Source organism: Nicotiana tabacum, chromosome 4 (genome assembly GCF_000715075.1).
Source record: "Nicotiana tabacum cultivar K326 chromosome 4, ASM71507v2, whole genome shotgun sequence".
In the NCBI taxonomy this organism is placed as follows: Eukaryota; Viridiplantae; Streptophyta; class Magnoliopsida; order Solanales; family Solanaceae; genus Nicotiana; species Nicotiana tabacum.
The window spans coordinates 25,236,134-25,254,007 of NC_134083.1; the positions used below are offsets into that span (position 1 = coordinate 25,236,134).

At 36.4% G+C, this 17,874-nt stretch overlaps 2 protein-coding genes across 2 annotated transcripts; both read left to right on the plus strand.

Moving 5' to 3' along the window:
- The first annotated feature begins 5,074 nt into the window (after positions 1-5,074).
- On the plus strand, positions 5,075-13,403 carry LOC107802842 (uncharacterized). Its single transcript, XM_016626418.2, has 18 exons — positions 5,075-5,477; positions 5,641-5,742; positions 7,008-7,090; positions 7,257-7,341; positions 7,431-7,517; positions 7,892-7,953; positions 8,083-8,264; positions 8,381-8,441; positions 8,803-8,980; positions 9,469-9,507; positions 9,600-9,661; positions 9,779-9,815; positions 10,342-10,391; positions 11,226-11,295; positions 11,760-11,832; positions 12,313-12,389; positions 12,474-12,542; positions 13,070-13,403. Exons 1-18 carry the CDS (start codon positions 5,391-5,393, stop codon positions 13,127-13,129), a joined length of 1,464 nt encoding a protein of 487 aa, XP_016481904.1. The 5' UTR covers positions 5,075-5,390; the 3' UTR covers positions 13,130-13,403.
- A 1,519-nt stretch (positions 13,404-14,922) lies between these two features.
- Positions 14,923-17,738, plus strand: LOC107802828 (putative receptor-like protein kinase At5g61350). Its single transcript, XM_016626407.2, has one exon. The coding sequence runs from the start codon at positions 15,062-15,064 to the stop codon at positions 17,612-17,614; it is 2,553 nt and encodes an 850-aa protein (XP_016481893.2). The 5' UTR covers positions 14,923-15,061; the 3' UTR covers positions 17,615-17,738.
- The last annotated feature ends 136 nt before the right edge of the window (positions 17,739-17,874 follow it).

Genomic DNA, 17,874 nt, shown 5'->3' on the forward strand with positions numbered 1-17,874 from the left:
GGGGGGAAGGATGTTACATCTCGCATTTTCTTACGTTAAAGTTTCCTCTTCAGATAATCAACGTAGACTCGAGGATGAGATTATCTTGAGGTTATAAGCATTTATGCTATTCATAATAGGCGATAAGTAAAGTGCCGTGAAGGTTAAAGGGTAAACGAATCAAATAAAATGAGTTTCGTTGAAGATTGTCGATTTGAGATAAAATACGGTGCGAGCTATAGTACCCGATATTTATAGACTAGTGCCATACAAGGTACTACATGACCATGATAGTAGGGTACATAAAGTGTATTAAAAGTAAGTAGTATTTTAAGTAATTTAAGATAATTCTTAATTATATGAATTATTGGTTAATGGGGGAATTAGAAAGTTAATTAAAATTAGTGAGTAATTAATTAACAACCTTGGATAAGACCAAGGAACCCAATGTGCCAGCCCCAAGTAATGAATAAGATTCATTACATTTAGGTGGCCAAATTAGAAGCCTTTAGGAAAGGTTAGTCATCCTAAGTAGGGCATACCTAAAGGATAAAAGTAACATTTCTAGTTCAAAATCAATTGCTAAGGAAAGAGTTTTCAGTAAATATTTCTTTGCATAGCAACGTTACATCTCTTAAGAAAGTGTTTCATCAAAGATGATTTTGCAATAAGCAATGTTATTGCTTTGAACATTTCATACGCAGACTACTTAATGTTATAGCAACGTGGGGTTTGCGATTCTAAGAGAATACGGTACAATCTTTCTCAAGAATATCATACGAATTGTTCCCTATTTCGATCCCGCTGTCACGAGTTTTGTTGCAATTATCGTGTGTTAGAAGGATTGTCTAAAGAACCGACTCAGGTATGTTAAGGTTATCCCTTCTTTCTTTTTGGCATGATCCAAATGATACAAACGAAATGAGCAAACAGACAGCTTTCATAAATAACTCTACTCATAGAAGTACTAGGGGTGTCTATATTCTTGATTCCCCACGTGACATATTATTATATCTTCTGTTCATGGGTCTCAGAAAAATACGTAGTTGATAAAATTTATCCGAAAGGTATATTGATCTTATTAACATATTTTTTTATGCATTTCATCCATTTATACATGCACATTGACCCATGACTAGATGACATTATATAGGAATATATTATATATATGTATATGGGATATGGGAAAAGGTTATGGCGTTATATACGCACCACCACCTGATCAGCTGGTACATGTTGATGATTTTGCCCACAGTGGCCGAGATGATATGATGGGATGCCCTCAGAGGCTTGATAATATTATGTACACCTATACCTATGCATGACACGACATTTATACGCACGTGCATAATATTACAAATGTTTCAGGATTTACAAAGTGATTTAGACTTACAGACGGAATTTTTTATTCCATGTTTCATCTATGTCTGTTATGTACGGATATTTATGCCTTACATACTCAGTACATTATTCGTACTAACACCCTATTTCCCGGGGCCTGCGTTTCATGCCCGTAGGTACATGTGGACGAGCTAACGGTCCCTCTTCTTAGGATCCTTGATCAGCGAGAGTTGGCATGCTCCACTTGATCTGGAACTGCTTTTGATTTTGGTACGATATGCTTATATACACATATGGGTATGACGGAGCCCAGTCCCGTCCTTGTACAGTTGTATATTCTATTAGAGATTTGTAGACAGTATGTATAGTTGGATAGTATGTGGCCTTGCCGGCTTTAGAGATCTGTAGACAGTATGTATAGTTGGATAGTATGTGGCCTTGCCGGCTTCCAGTTTTGGATATGTAGTTGTCTATAGCAGCCTTGTCGGCTCGCTCTACGTATTCCGCATGTATATGTACATATGTCTTTTGGACAGGTTTTTCTCACGCATGTTATTCTCGTAATTCAGCGGATATTATTCATATTTATATCTTAGACGCATGCTTAAGGGTGTTCGACAGGTAGGACTCGGGCACCCGTCGTGGCCCATTGGTTTGGGTCGTGATAATAACCAGTAACTGACCTTCTTGTGTTGGGACATGTTGCCATGTCTGAATCACACCAATAACATGCTAACTCCCATGTGTGATCAGAAGCCATTAAGATTCCCTGTCCCAATGCACCCTTTAAGTACATTACAACTCTAACTGCAATATCCCAATAAGACTTCTTGGGCCTTTGCATGAACTGACTTAAGGTTTTCACAACATAATTGATGCTAGGTCTTGCAATGGTGACATACAGCAGCTTGCCAACTAGCCTTTGTTTGGCACTGATGTCCTGTAATAGGGAATCATCCTTGACTCCATTTGCTTGATCATATTCCACTGAAGTGAGTTTTGCATTAGCCTCCAAGGGCGTGCAAGCAGGCTTAGCCCCACTTAACCCCATCTTTAAGATGAGCTGTAGTACATACTTCCTCTGGTTCAACAAAATGCCAGCCTTGGATCTTAGTACTTCAATTCTCAGGAAGTACTTAAGTTCTCCTAAGTCCTTGACTTTGAACTTTTGGTGTAGGATATCCTTGGCATGTTTAATCAAGCTTGCACTGCTTCCTGTGATAAGAAGATCATCCACATAGACTAAGACAATCACTACCTCTTCCTTGCTACTCAGAGTGAATAGGGAACAATCATTATTGCTTTGAACAAAACCTGCACTTAGGAGTGCTTCTGTTAGCTTGATGTTCCACTGTTTTGAGGCTTGTTTAAGCCCATATAAGGACTTCATCAATTTGCAAACTTTCCTGTCACCTTGTTGTCTAAATCCCTTAGGCAATTCCATATAAACTTCCTCATATAAATCACATTGCAAGAAGTCATTGTATGCATCCATTTGGAACATGTTTCACCCTTTTGAAGTAGCAAGTGCTATGATTGACCTCATAGTGACCATCTTTGCCACCGGAGAGAAAGTGTCATGATAGTCCAATCTTTCTCTTTGACTATACCCCTTTGCCACTAGCCTTGCCTTATATCTCTCAATGTCCGCATCTGCTTTATACTTAATCTTATATACCCATTTTGAGCCTACTACCCTCTGGTAAATCAACTATGCACCATATTTTGTTATTTTCCAAAGCCTTTATCTCCTACTTCATAGCCTCAATCCACCTATTGTCCTTGACAGCTTCTTTGAAGGACTGTGGCTTAACCTGTTGAGAGAACATGACCAAATAACATTGATAACTGGAGGACGTTTTGTCATAAGACAAATAGTTTGAAATTGGATAATTACAGGTAACAACCTTTTTTGTAGTGATGAAATCTTTCATCCATAGTGGCTCTTTGGTCTGTCTTGAATATTTCCTGCCTATGTTTGGTGGTACATTTTCATTTTCGTCTTCAAGTGATTGCTGCATTTCATTGTGCAACTCATTCTGAGCCTCTGCATCCTGGAATGTTGCATTGAAACTTTGAGCTTCTGCATCCTGAAAACCTGTTGCATCAGAACTATTAGAACTTGCCCTCTCAACTTCATGTTGTATATCATCTTCAACATCTGTGTGAGCTACACCTCCTGCTGTTTCTGGTAAGTTTGACCCACAATGAGTATTACTGTAATCTGATATCTTCATATGTAAAGGAGAAGACATAGACAATTCAGATTCCTTGCTCATATTAGTGCTTCCTTTGGCAAAAGGAAACTCAGACTCTTTGAAAACAACATCCTTGCTAGTAAAGAAGTATCTAGTTTGTAAATCCATAAGTATATATCCCTTATGCGTTTCAGAGTATCCCATCAAAACTGCTGCTTTGGCTCTCTCAGCAAATTTGTCTTCCTTGGGCAGATTTGTTGCACAACTATTGGACAACTCACTAACAATTGTCACATAACAAAAAGACACGTGACTAGTATATGTGCTATTTTATAAAATCCCATGCCTATACTTCGGAAGCTTCGCTTGCCTACATCTTATCCATGCCCTCTATCAATATGAGAAAGTAAATATCCAACAATAATAAATCCAGTATAATTTTACAAGTGAGATTTGAGGAAGAACCTTAGTCCTACTTTGTGAAGGTATATATGTTGTTTTTGATAGACGAAGAAGCGGTGGAAAACAAAAAGTAAATATCCATACTAATTCTTTTTATTCAAGAAAATATTTAGTACAATTAATATTATTTGTAAAGTTTTTTATGTTCATTTTAAAAGTTTTAATATCTTAAAAATATGCATAAAATGTATCTAATTTAAATAATTTATAGATGATATGAACTTAAACAGATGATTTCTAATTATAAAACAACCGGAAATGTTTACTTAACGATATTCTTTATCGCGTTCAAAAGGTAAATGAAATATACTAGTAATAGTAATAGGATGGCAAGTTTGCTATATTTTTCGAAATACTTTTGATTCCTACTCCAAGGAGAAAATTACATGGCAATTTCAATTGGCCACTTAAAAAGAGTTGTAGTTTCGATTTTCCAAGGTTATTTCCGATGACATGTTTGGTTGATTGCTTCCAAGAGAAAAAACAAAAAGCAAACAACACAAACATGAATTAATTCTCTAATATTTACATCATGCGCTTGTCATATATCAATCACCTACTGATGATTTCTCCCTCTAACAAATTTTACAGTATATTACAACTACTCAGGTACGTAAATAAATTAATGATTATTATTTTATACATTTAAAAATATAAACGTGGTTTATAATATTTAATATTTCAAGAAAATTATAATATTATATTTAAGCTCAAAATGAAACTTACACTATTTTACTCTTTCCATTTCAATTCATGTAAAGTAAGATGACTAGAGACACTTTAAGAAAGTAATTTTTTTTTTTAAAAAAAATTGCAATTGTCAACACGCCATTAAATTTGTGTGCCTATAATTTTTCTTATTATAATAAAAAAACAAACTATTTTTAAATATAATAAGAATATATTATCCTTTTCGAAACAGTTAATGAAAAAAATATACATAATCAAGATGGAGAAAGTAATATTTTATTGTGGATAAAATCATTTATTTTGAAAGGATAGAGTAGTTTCATTGTCTTTTATTACACGGCTGGCAGGTGCGGCTTTTGTGCAATTTGTGTCCTATAAATATGAATGGAAGACTTTACCCCTGAATCGTTTTTCCCCAAGTGAAAAGATTGGGCGTCCTTTATTCTTGAGAACGAAAGCTGTCTGAATAACGCCAAATCGTATACGATTGAAAAAGTTTCGTTTCTAGAGAGAGAGAGAGATAGAAGAGCAAGAAGAGGAAAGAGAGAGTGAAGGACCACGTAAACGAATACAGTCCATGTATGTAATGAAGGATTCTTGGGAGAACACGATACAACTACTTCAGTTCGCCTTTATACCCTTCTTCACCTGCAAATAAGTTTCTTCAGTTCAGTACTAGTACTTCTTCTTTTACAGCTCTCTTAGTTTTTCTTGCTTACAATGTCCGGCGACGCTTCTGCTTCTGTTTCTGTTTCTTCTTCTGGGTTTTGTTTAGAGGGGCTTGATGATGTTCAAGATTATCCATGGGTCAGTATTTCTCTCTCTCTCTCTCTCTCTCTCTCTCTCTCTCTCTCTCTCTCTCTCAATCCCAATTACAAGTCCATCGTTCTTGGGCTTTATTTCTTTTTGGTCTATTTGGTTGAGTCACTTAGATTCAGATACTTGTTCTGGAATTTTCTGATGAATGTAGGCGAATGAAGGAGAGCCATCTATGTCGTGGGATAGGTATAGTCATCTATACGATATTGTGCAAACGGGCAACAAAGCATACCGTGAGAACAGATGGGACGAGGTAAATTTTCATTTTCTTGATAAATATATTTTCTTTAGTCAATGTAGCTGTCCATTAAAGAATTGAGAACTGAAGATTTAGAACCAAAGAAATAAAAAAAGAAAGAGTTGTGCAATTTAACTGCCTTTGTTTTGATCGCCTTTCCGAAATATTGGAATTGGTGAATCCGAATAACATGACTTGTTTCCGTGGCGTAACATTAAATGGAATTGATTGATCACATAAACTATTCATCTCTAGTAATCTTGCCTATGTTAGTAGTGATCTCATGAATCTTGCCTGTATCTTCTCATTGCTGGAGGAAGTTTTCTGCTTTTCGTACCATACCCCCCCAAGGGCGGTTTGATATGGAGGAACATGTTTACCCTGAAAAATGTATTCACCTTGGAAGATCATCTTATGAACCATTTCTATCATTTGGTTGGGTATAAGTTGGTGGCATATGTTAATCATACAAGGTGGATGATAGGGCATGAGAATAGTATTTTGGTGATATTTTTAGCATAAAGGATCGAAACAGTGTTTATGTGTTGGTTGAAGCAAGTAATATGGACTTATGGAGTATGAGTGAGTGATACTTGGAAAGGAAACTGACCTCCGTCCATGATTTTGTGAAAATATTGTTTGGTAACTGAACACTAGAAAATGGTTCATCGTGGAAAATATTTTTCTCCATAGCAAAACACACCCTTGTCCTTTCATTTTTCATCTTCTTTTTATGAGGTATGGTACCTTTCTGTATTCTGTAACTCAAGATATTTATTTTGTTAGCAATCAAAACTTTTATGTTAGGCATTTGAAAGATGCATAAGATGTAAGCCGAAGTGTTTATGAACTCTCTTTCTCATGGTTTGTGAAGAATGGACTAGCTCTTTTTTTTTCTTTTTTTTTTTGCTGTGTTTCTTGAGGGTGTGAAGTTTCTCTGGCAGTTTGATATTCTAAAGATATGGATAAAATCTTGAGACTTAGGGATCTGAATTTAGTGCATGTGGTCCAATATCCTTCTATAACTACATGGCACAGGTAATTCAAGGTGGTTGAGGGGCTCTGGTTTGAAGTAATGTTCTTGATGTTGTTCTGACAACATACCAGTGCCTAGTCTATTGATCAAAATTTTTCGTTAATGTTTACCTCAAAAACTAGCTCCTTCCCAAGAATGATTTTCAGGCTATAATGTGTTAGTTGATCATGATAAAAAGGGCTTGTGTTCTTGCATAATTGCACTTCTTTTCTTGTGTTCTCAATAAGTTTATTTCCTTGGTCAGGCTATCAATTGTTACACAAGAGCTAACAACACTAGGCCAAATGACCCTATCATTCTTAGCAACAGATGCGCTTCGTACCTCAGGTAAAGTTTATTTTATGCTTGGTATTTCTGATGCATATTGAATGTTTAACTTCCATTTTGATTTGTCTCTGTTGACTTTGCCATCTGTATTCTGTGTTCTCTATTTGACTGCTTGCTAGTTCCCAAGTAGCTGAACTTAGTTTTTTTATAACTGAATTTCGTCCAGGTTTAGCCAATTTCTGAAAAGTAGAACTGCATCAGATTCAGAATACAGGCCATTGAGTGGGTTGGATCCTACAACACTTGCTGGGGTATGTCTGATTTTTGCTATAGTTTATGATTTCTACCTTCTCAGTACGAGGTTTTGCAGCAAATTTAAATTGTTTTACTTCAATGTCAGCTTGCGTTAAAGGATGCTGAGAAGGTGATGCATCCACAGAACAATTCAGTAAACTCATATATTCTGAAGGCAAACTCACTCATTTTGGTAAGGACATTATATGTGGTGCATCATTAACTTGAAAGCACATGGTTTCAACATGGGTGGACTTTGGAACATAGCCTAATTTTCTATTTCCTTATTTTGTTGTTTCCTAAACTCTTTATACTTTGAGGTGGGGGAAATAACTAATTTGGGTTTGTCCTAGTGTGTTAGGACCACATAATATTTGTTGTTCTATCATGAGAGCGGCAGATGCTTCAATTGTTATCTCATCAAATGCTTATTTCTTTACTTGTGAACTAGTTTGTTGTAACTGTTTGAATGTAGTGAAGGAGATTGCCATACTTCCAATCTCTTGTTAAATATTTGGTTGGCTGACAATCTTTTTGACACTCATCTCAAATTTCTTGAGTTGCCAGTTAGAAAAAAATGAGCTAGCCCAAGATGTAATCCGTTCAGGCCTTCAAGTGAATCCTTTAAGGTAAAGCAAATTATGGTAATAAGCATAACTACAGCATGCTTTCTCATGTTAGTTTCTGTTTCCCAGAAGCATTTTGATAAAGTTTGATTATGTGGTGAGTTCTTAATCGCTGTTTCTTCTGCGATGTAGCAATCCCCTTCTAAATTTGGAGAAATGGATCAAAGCTACACTTGGAACGAGAATCCACGGGAGACCACAGCGCAGTGATGATTTTGACTGTACTCTGTGCTTAAAGCTATTATATGAACCTATAACAACTCCTTGCGGACATTCTTTTTGCCGTGCATGCCTCTTCCAATCAATGGACCGATGTAAGTTTTAGATTTGCCTGCCTATCTACCTTGGCTTCTTTTTATATATTGAATTACGACCATCGTATTCTCATCTCCTTACTCTTGTTTTACCCTTTTGATGAATTTTTTTCTAGATAACAGATGCCCATTGTGCCGAACAGTTCTTTTCATTAGTCCCAGAACATGTGCAATCAGGTTAGTTGCTTATGGTACATCCTCCCATTGTACTTGTTTTACACTTTACTGCTGAGACTACAGCTTCTCTATTTTTCTTTTTCTTTTTAGGATAGTAATTGATCCTACTGGTATTTGTCATTCAGTCACATGCTTTGTTGCTTCCTCTCTTTTAATGCTATAAAAGAGACTGATTGTCTGGACCAAAAATCTTCTTGCAAAAGGAATAAAATATCGTGTCTGTACCTTTACACTCCTTGATGACTGTTCTCACTAATATTAATGAGTATTAGAACACATTTTGTCTCATGTGGCTAAGATTGCTTTATCTCTATTTTGTCTTGTGTGGCTACTGCCTCATTCTTATTTTGAACTTTTTCAGTGTAACATTGAATAACATAATAGAAAAGACTTTTCCTGAGGAATATGTTGAAAGGAAGGCTGAGAATGACAGTCTGATAAACCTTGGTGTTGACTTGCTGCCTCTTTTTGTCATGGACGTTATTCTACCATGCGAGAAGCTTGCACTTAACATTTTTGAACCTCGTTACAGACTTATGGTGAGTGCTACTTAACTATTATGTTCTTGAGTATTAGTGTAGAATGCAGTTTTGCCTCTTTCGCATGGTTGTCACGACCTAGATGAACCATCATTATTGTATTTCTAGATCTTTTCTTCTCAAAAAAAAAAAAGAATTTTATTGCCTATGGCCTCAATTATTGTGTCTTAGTTTACTAGATATATAGATTGAGAAGAGAACAAGGTTTGAAAGAAAATTTACTTTTGTGCTACTTTGACAAAATGATAAGATGAGGTAAAAAATGTGTGGATGATTGAACTTATCACCAATAGAAGTTCTAATTATTATAAAAAAGAAGTAGGATTATCCTATTTAGTTAATTCTCCCCCCCAAAAAAAAACAACGGTACTGCTCAATCTGTGAGGCCTGCTTACTTTTGCAAGAGATGGCCTCCTATTTTAGGCAACAGAGATGGCTTCTATTTTAGCTCTTCTTGCAGAAGTTTACAAATTGTTTTGTTGAAACAGGTTAGGAGGATAATGGAAGGAAATCGTCGAATGGGAATGGTAGTTTCCTTTGATTTCTCCTCAGTTGTTATTATTGCCTATTGGTTTTGCAGTCTTCACTTTTGGCTGAGGCTTCACCGTTAATCATGCAGGCTGTTGTTGATCCTACGACTGGTTCGATAGCTGATTGTGCTTGTGAAGTGGAGATTATAGAGTAGGTGTTTTGCGGGCTGTTCAGATTTTGGGGATATCTTTTACGTTTATTCTTCTAAAGATTCCATCATTTTATTCTTGTTTTATAGAAACTGATAACCTGCATCTCTTCGTGTAGATGTGAGCCACTTCCAGACGGGCGTTTCTATCTGGAGGTGAATATCAGCTCTTTGTCTCATCCCATCTGTTTTTTTTTTTGTTTGTAACATGAGCCTTCCTGTTAGCATCGCTTATTTACTACTTACGAGTTCATTAATATGAAGGTGCAGACTACTATATGAGGACTTGTAAGTGTAAAATAGTCAAGGTTCTTCACCACACAATAAAGCATGTATAATATTGCATCCATGTACAATATCCTCGGTGCACCTGATCGTTTGTGTCAAAGTGAACACTATAGCTACTTTTTGTGCCCCTATGAAAGTGAATGTTCTTCTTGAACACTTTGACCAACTTTCCCTTCAGCAAATTGAGAATTCTATTTCCTTGCCAAATGAACCCTGGTTTTGGTTGTTTCTCTCTTAAGGATGAAGTAAAAAAGCTGTTATTTCCATCCAGAGGTGGTGTCATGCCTAAATGTTCCACCATAAGAAAGCCGCAATTCTGCTGAATCTTTTCTTTCTTCATACAAATCTTCAAAGTTCTCTTAACTTGTATCTGATTTATCACAAATTTATGCAGGTTGAAAGTCGACGTAGATGTCGCATCGTACGATATTGGGATCAAGACGGGTTAGTTCAATTACCAACTCTTTATTGGTAGAGATGGAAATGGGTAGTTAAGTTTAAAAAGTACTACCTCCGTTCCAGTTTATGTGAACCTATTTCCTTTTTGGTCTGTTCCAAAAAGAATGACCCCTTTCTAAATTTGGAAACAATTTTGCTTAAACTTACAATTCTACCCTTAATGAGAAGTTTTTATAACCACACAAATACTTTAGGCCCTTTTTGAATTGTTTAGGACCACAAATTACTAAGTCTTCATTTTTTCTTAAACTCCGTGCCCAGTCAAACAAGTTCACATAAATTAGAACGGAGGGAGTAGTAAGAAGGGCACGGAAACACAGGTTCAGGTACCATTTGGTTGCCAAAGGAAAAGGAAAATGCAGAAAAATAACTTCTGACCTTTTCTGTGCGTTTATGCAAGCAGGGGATTTGTAGGAAAAGCAGTTCAAAAAGTTCACAAGAAAAATGTTTTCTCCATAATAAGTCCTGGGAAAAGTGTAGGAACTTGAAGGAATTGGTTTCCTCTTGTTTTGAACTTTCCTTTTCCTTTCATACAAACCTTTTGAAGAAGATGATTTCCCTTTTTAAATTATTTCCCAGAAGTAAATTCTATAACGAATAAAAAAAGCCAAGATGTGAAATTTTACTAAGGAGAGGGGATATTAGAAATCTCTGGATTGGTCCTTTTATTGCTTTGCGGTGAGTCAGGAGGTCGGATCCAATATGCCATCCCAAAATATTAAGCGCAGCACCAATGCTATTATTTTTCCATTGTTCTGCTATTTTATACTCTTCCTTAAGCTTGCTTTTTTATATTTTTCCTTGGCCATTATTATGAAGGTATCGTGTTGCTGAGGTTGAATGGATACAGGATATATGCCCAGCCGAAGGAACAAGAGAGAGGCATGAAGTAAGTTGTACTGTATTTCCTCTGAGAGAGATTTGTTGATCCATTTTATATAAGATCCTTATTTTTGTGGCATATGAATCTTTTCATCTTTACCTGCTAAAAGAAAGTTTCTTGTTTCTCGTGTCTCTCTGGTTGAGTATTTTTTGGGTAAAATGTTTTTTGGGGATTCCTCTGAAATTCAACTAGATTACTGACAGCCTTATATTTCATATGAGAAATTCTTTTCACTCTCTTACTGACCATTGAATTATGATGGAAATAGCTCATTTCCGTCTCTTATATGCTGCTTACTGATATATACTGTGTGCATTTGTGTGTATGTACTTGTATACTCTGTGTGCATTGGTGCCTTGCTTCACCAGGAACTAATTCATTGTCAACCACCTAATGCATTTCAAACTCTAGCTCGTCGCTCAAGTGTCTTAGCTTATAATGTTCAATTGTAATTTGTCAATTGCTGATAGTTACTGGAGATGGCAAATAAGGCGGCAGCATTTGCTCAACAGTGGTTGAGGAACGCACAAGAAGTGGCAGGAGGTAAAGTCATTAATAGAGTTTTCCCTTTCTTGTCTCCTTTGTGGCAAATGATTGTAATTGGTCCATTTGTGGGATGAGATTTGATGTTCTTTTTTTTTGGTAATAGCTATTTGATGTCTTTTGATACTTCAATACATAGCGACTACACTTTCATAGATAGATTTTGAAAGTAGAAGTACCACTTGCATAGATAGGTGTTAGATTTTTGAAGGCTGGATATACATGCTACCGCACTTCCGTAAATGACACCTTATTGGTGTGATATCAAGAACCTTTTGAACTATCAAAAAATAGTTTTATCAATCAAAATCGGTGAACATGACCTGGAAAACTTGTCGTCCTTGTCAATCTGGTAATATGTTGGATGGCATCAGGCAGAAAGCTGACCTTAGTGTTTCTGCTTTGTGTATTTAGTAGAGCTTAAATATTCTTTTGGTTAATATCCTTTTGGTAACATCATGACCTAGACTTTGCCTGCAGATCGTAGACGTGCAGAACTCTTCAAAGCAGAAGGATTGATGCCATCGCCGCAGGATCCTGAGCGTTTAAGTTTTTGGGTAACACTTGAATCCATGTTCAAGTTAAAAACAAGTAGTAGACATGAATTAGTAATTTATATGTTGGCGTCTGAATAAATGCAGCTTACAACTCTGACCAGTCGTAGACCAACAGAGAAATTAGACCTGCTTCAGATCAGAGATACACATGAGGTATTTGTTCTATAGCACTTAATTTAAACTATCTTTTTCTTGAACTCCTTTCTTCAAGAACAAGGTCTCACCACACAGTGGATGTTGCTTGTAGCACGCCATGAGCACTAGGCTAAAGAGCAGTTGAGCAACTCAAGCGAATTGCCTTAGTTATTCTAACATATAGGACAAGAAGGATTAGAAACGTACATGTATATACAGTCAAAAGCCAAGGGCGGATCCGGATTGTTTATCCGAACCCAGTATTTTCGACGCGGAGTAAGGAATTTTATGTAAAAGTCCACAATTTTATCAAATATTAGATCTTAACCCATGATTTTAATAGTACAATGAGTTCAGTGCTAAGAACATTAAAGATCGAACCTATGAAATTAAAATCTTGAATCTGCCTCTGTCAAAGCCATGTTTCTTAAGCACTAATATCCCTTGAATTACTTGAGGAGGCATTACAAGTGGAATGTTCTATATCTTCTTTCTCGATTAGTCACTTTTTACTATTTGTTGATTGTGCATAATTTATTCTGCAGAGGATAAGGCGAGGACTCCTATACATGAAAGCAGAAGAACAAGGATGCCGACTGCAATAATATTTGGTGAAAGGAGGAGGACAAGGCTGCCGGCTGCAATGAATTTTTGGTCGATATGTAATTAATTCAATTATTTGTAATATATGATTGATTGTTGTGTAAAGCTCATATATATAGGCTTATTTAATTTCAACATTTTTTGATTCTCAACCCAACTCTCCTCTTTCAGAGAGATGTATTGTTGACTTCAACTATTCTTTATTGTAAAGACCTGGACTGTTATTGACTTAGGTTGTTCTTTTGTTGTGATTTGTGAAACGACGAATTTTCACCTCACTGCTCTCTGCTTGCTTTTTGCTCTTATCTCAGCTCTTGATGCTACTTGTAACAATGCCTCTGAGTTCTGCTGGTTTGGAAGCTTAGTCAAGATCATCAGTAAGATATTAACAATTCCGATTGTCTATTTTTCTGTCTTTATTCTGATTTACTTGTGCTGCGTAATTGTTGTATGTTTAGAGGTATGATATCAAAGTAGAGGTATATAGTCCATGAGGTTGAATAACAATTAACAGGTATTAAAGGTGATAGGATCGTGAATTGAATTGTTGAAATTTTAAACATCACGGGCACTAAAGAAATTCAAAAAATAAAAATAAAAATACAAAAATGCAAAGAGAATTCAACATCTAATATGATACACATTAAAATTATTTAACCTTGTATATTCTAACATAGGACAAGAGGGGTTATTAGATTTACATGTAGATTGTCAAAAAGCCATGTTTCTTAGGCACTAATATCCCTTGAATTAGTTGAAGAGCTATTACAAGTGGAATCCGTCTGATTCTTTCTTGATTAGTCGCTTTTATTATTTGTTGATTGTGCTTAATTTATCTGTAGAGGATAAGGCGAGGACTCCTTTACATGAAAACAGAAGAATAAGGTTGCCGACTGCAATAATATTTGGCGAACATGTTATAGTTCCTTCACATGAAAGCAGAAGGACAAGACTTCCGGCTGCAATGAATTTTTTGGTCGATATGTAATTAATTCCACTATTTATACTATATGATTGATTTTTTTTATTTATTGGAAAAATGATTAATATTGTGTAAAGCTCATTCATATAAGGCCTAGCTATTTAATTTCAATATTTTTATCCATATTTCAGACATGTAAGGATCGTAAAAATTCATATAGTCGACCATTAATTTGCTTGGAATTGAGGTGTCGTTGGTATTGTCAGCTTTTCTTCATGGCATACAAAGGTGAATTTGAATTTAGTCCATTGAGTATTCGCAAATGGACTTATTGCTATGTTCATTCCAGCTACAATTTTTTGCTTGCAAGAAAGCAATTACCTTTCAATTCTCTTACTTTTTTCTCCATCACTTAGTTTATTTAGATCAATAATCGTTTAAATTAACCGAAAAAATCAGTTGATTAGAGAATTATGGACAATAAGAGAGACCATAATCCCAACTTACTTAACTGGCATTAGTGAGGATAAATTAAAATTCCTAAAAATTGGGTGTTTGGTCCCACAAGTTGCATAACCAAAGGATGATTATCTGATTTTGCTGTTGATGGTAGCCCATTTCCCTTGAAAGGTCAACCAATTAACAATCTTTTCTTTAAGCATTATATTCCCAGCTGGATACGCGCTATTGGACTTTTGTGTTTGTTGTTAGTTAATCAAATCATTTCTTAAAATTTAAAACTGGGGACTTAACAGAAAAAGCTTTCAAATACTAATTCTTCCCAGAAAAAGTCTATATTTTCAAACAACTATACAAGAAGGCACGTTCTATACTAACATGTTAACAACTAATGTTTTTTCTCTTTTAGCCATTTCATTAAGCTCACAATATTCTTCTTGACCTTTACAAACATAAACGTGCTACTCTTACCCACTATTTGCTATCCTTATGTCTATTCAAAAATTCTACTAGTAATTCTAACATCAATAATCTTTCTCTCATACAACAAAAGATGAGAGAAAGAAAACACCATTTTGTCATTTTTGCTTTTCTTGTACTGTTTTTTGCAAATGTAGCCACTTCAACTTCTAAAGGAAAATTTACGCCGGCTGATACTTATCTGATCAACTGTGGATCCCCTGATACTACATTGCTTGATGATGGAAGGACTTTTAAGTCTGATCCTCAATCTGCTTCTTACTTGTCTACTGATCAGACTATTTTAGCTTCTGTTAAGTCTTTACAAGAAAAGGTCTCTTCTTTTTCCTCTGAATCTTTGTTGTATCAAACAGCAAGAATATTTGAAAGTGAATCTTTGTATAGATTTCTTGTTTTTCAACCGGGCAGGCATTGGGTGCGTTTGTACTTTTATCCTCTTTCACATCCAAATTACATTCTAACAAGTGCTATGTTCAGTGTTTCTTCTGATAGTATTGTTTTACTGCATGATTTCTCAGTGAAGGATACTAGTAAACCTGTATTCAAAGAATACCTTATTAATATTACTTCATCTCAATTTACCCTCAAATTTTCACCTCAGAAGAAATCTTTTGCTTTTATCAATGCTATTGAGTTTGTCTCAGCACCAGATGATCTCATTCCTGATTCAGCTGCTGCAGTTTCCCCTGTTGGTGATTTCAATGGCTTGTCTCAATTCGCGTTTGAAGTAAGTTATCGGCTAAATATTGGAGGGTCAATTGTCACACCTAAAAATGATACATTGTGGAGGACATGGTTGCCTGATGACCAGTATATGGTATTTCCACAAGGAGCTCAGAATGTATCGGTTCCTCCTGAGACGATCAAATATCCGGATGGAGGTGCAACACCTTTGATTGCTCCGCGATGGGTTTATTCCACAGCTGATAGGATGGCAGATGCTGGTGTGGCAAACTCTAATTTTAAGCTAACGTGGGAGATGAACGTTGATCCGAGTTTTTCTTACTTGATCAGAATGCATTTCTGTGATATTGTGAGCCAAGGCCTAAATAAGTTGTACTTCAATGTCTATATTAATGAGATAACGGGGGTTTCTAGTCTTGACCTCTCAACACTCACTTCAGATTTGGCCACCCCTTATTACAAAGACTTTGTGCTCAATGCCACAGCCATAACCAACGGCTCAATCATCGTGCAGGTGGGGCCCGCTGCTGATATTCTGTCTAGCCTCCCAAATGCCATCCTCAATGGGTTAGAGGTCATGAAGATAAGCAACATGGCGGGAAGTTTGGATGGGCTGTTCTCATCTGGTGGACCGAATGCAGGCCTAGTGCCAAAATCTCGCGGTATGAGAATTGCTGCTGCTTTTGGATTGGCAATGGGGGTTACAGCAATAGTACTGCTTGTAATGGGCATTGTGAGGTGGCGAAGGAAACCAAAAAATGGTTGGGAGAGGCAGAAGACATTCTCCTCTTGGCTTCCTCTCAATGCCAGTTACTGTAGTTTCATGTCAAGCAAGAGCAAGACTAGTTGTTCAACAATCATATCCTCTGGCCTCAACTTTGGCCGGCTTTTCACTTTCAATGAAATCAAGATTGCAACAAAAAACTTTGATGAAAAGGCAGTCATTGGTGTTGGAGGCTTCGGAAAAGTCTACCTTGGTGAATTGGAAGATGGAATAAAACTCGCCATAAAACGAGGAAATCCATCGTCCTCACAAGGTATAAACGAATTCAGAACGGAAATTGAGTTGCTATCCAAGCTTAGGCATAGACATCTTGTTTCACTCATTGGGTATTGCGACGAACAATCAGAAATGATTCTTGTCTATGAGTACATGTCTAATGGTCCTCTTCGCGACCACATTTATGGTTCCACTTTGCCAACTCTATCGTGGAGACAAAGGCTCGAAATTTGCATAGGAGCTGCTCGAGGACTACACTACCTTCACACTGGATCAACTCAAGGAATAATACACCGTGATATCAAAACAACAAACATCCTCCTGGATGAGAACTTTGTCGCAAAGATGGCTGATTTTGGCTTGTCAAAAACTGGTCCTTCACTGGAGCAAACGCATGTTAGCACAGCAGTGAAGGGTAGTTTTGGTTACCTTGATCCTGAGTACTTCAGAAGACAACAACTAACAGAAAAATCTGATGTTTACTCCTTTGGGGTAGTCCTATTTGAGGTATTATGTGCAAGGCCTGCACTTGATCCAGCATTGCCAAGAGAACAAGTAAATTTAGCAGAGTGGGCAATGCAGCAGCACAGAAAGGGTTCTCTGGAGAAGATCATGGACCCTAATCTTGCAGGAACCATTAGGCCCGAGGCGTTAAGGAAATACGTGGAAGCTGCAGAGAAATGCTTGGCAGAATATGGGGTTGATAGGCCTACAATGGGAGATGTTTTGTGGAACTTAGAGTATGCTTTGCAACTTGAAGGAGCATCCCCACAGAGTGATCTTCCAGTGGAAAATGAGAACGAAAATTCAAAGCCAAGTTCTTCAGAACAACCTGGGATGAATCCGAAGGCCAATAAAGAGGATCAGCTAATTAACATCAATGATGATTCTGGAGTGGTGGTTGGTTCTCCTATGTTCTTAGAAGATTTTCAAGGAAGATAACTGATATTACACCAACTCTTTTTTTTTTTCATTTGATTTTCTGCTTTCATGTTTTTACTTTACTTCTCAAGCAATCTTGGGTTATCTGTGATTGATTTCTTGTTTAGTTCATGATGACTGGAGACATGCCAAAGTTTGTCTATGTAAGAGGAGCTAATTGAGTTTCACTTTTAAGTACTTGTAGCTATATTTACAGATTTATCTTCACTCAGGTGTTATTTTTCAATACTTTTTGTTGTTTTCCAATAGAATTGAGAAAC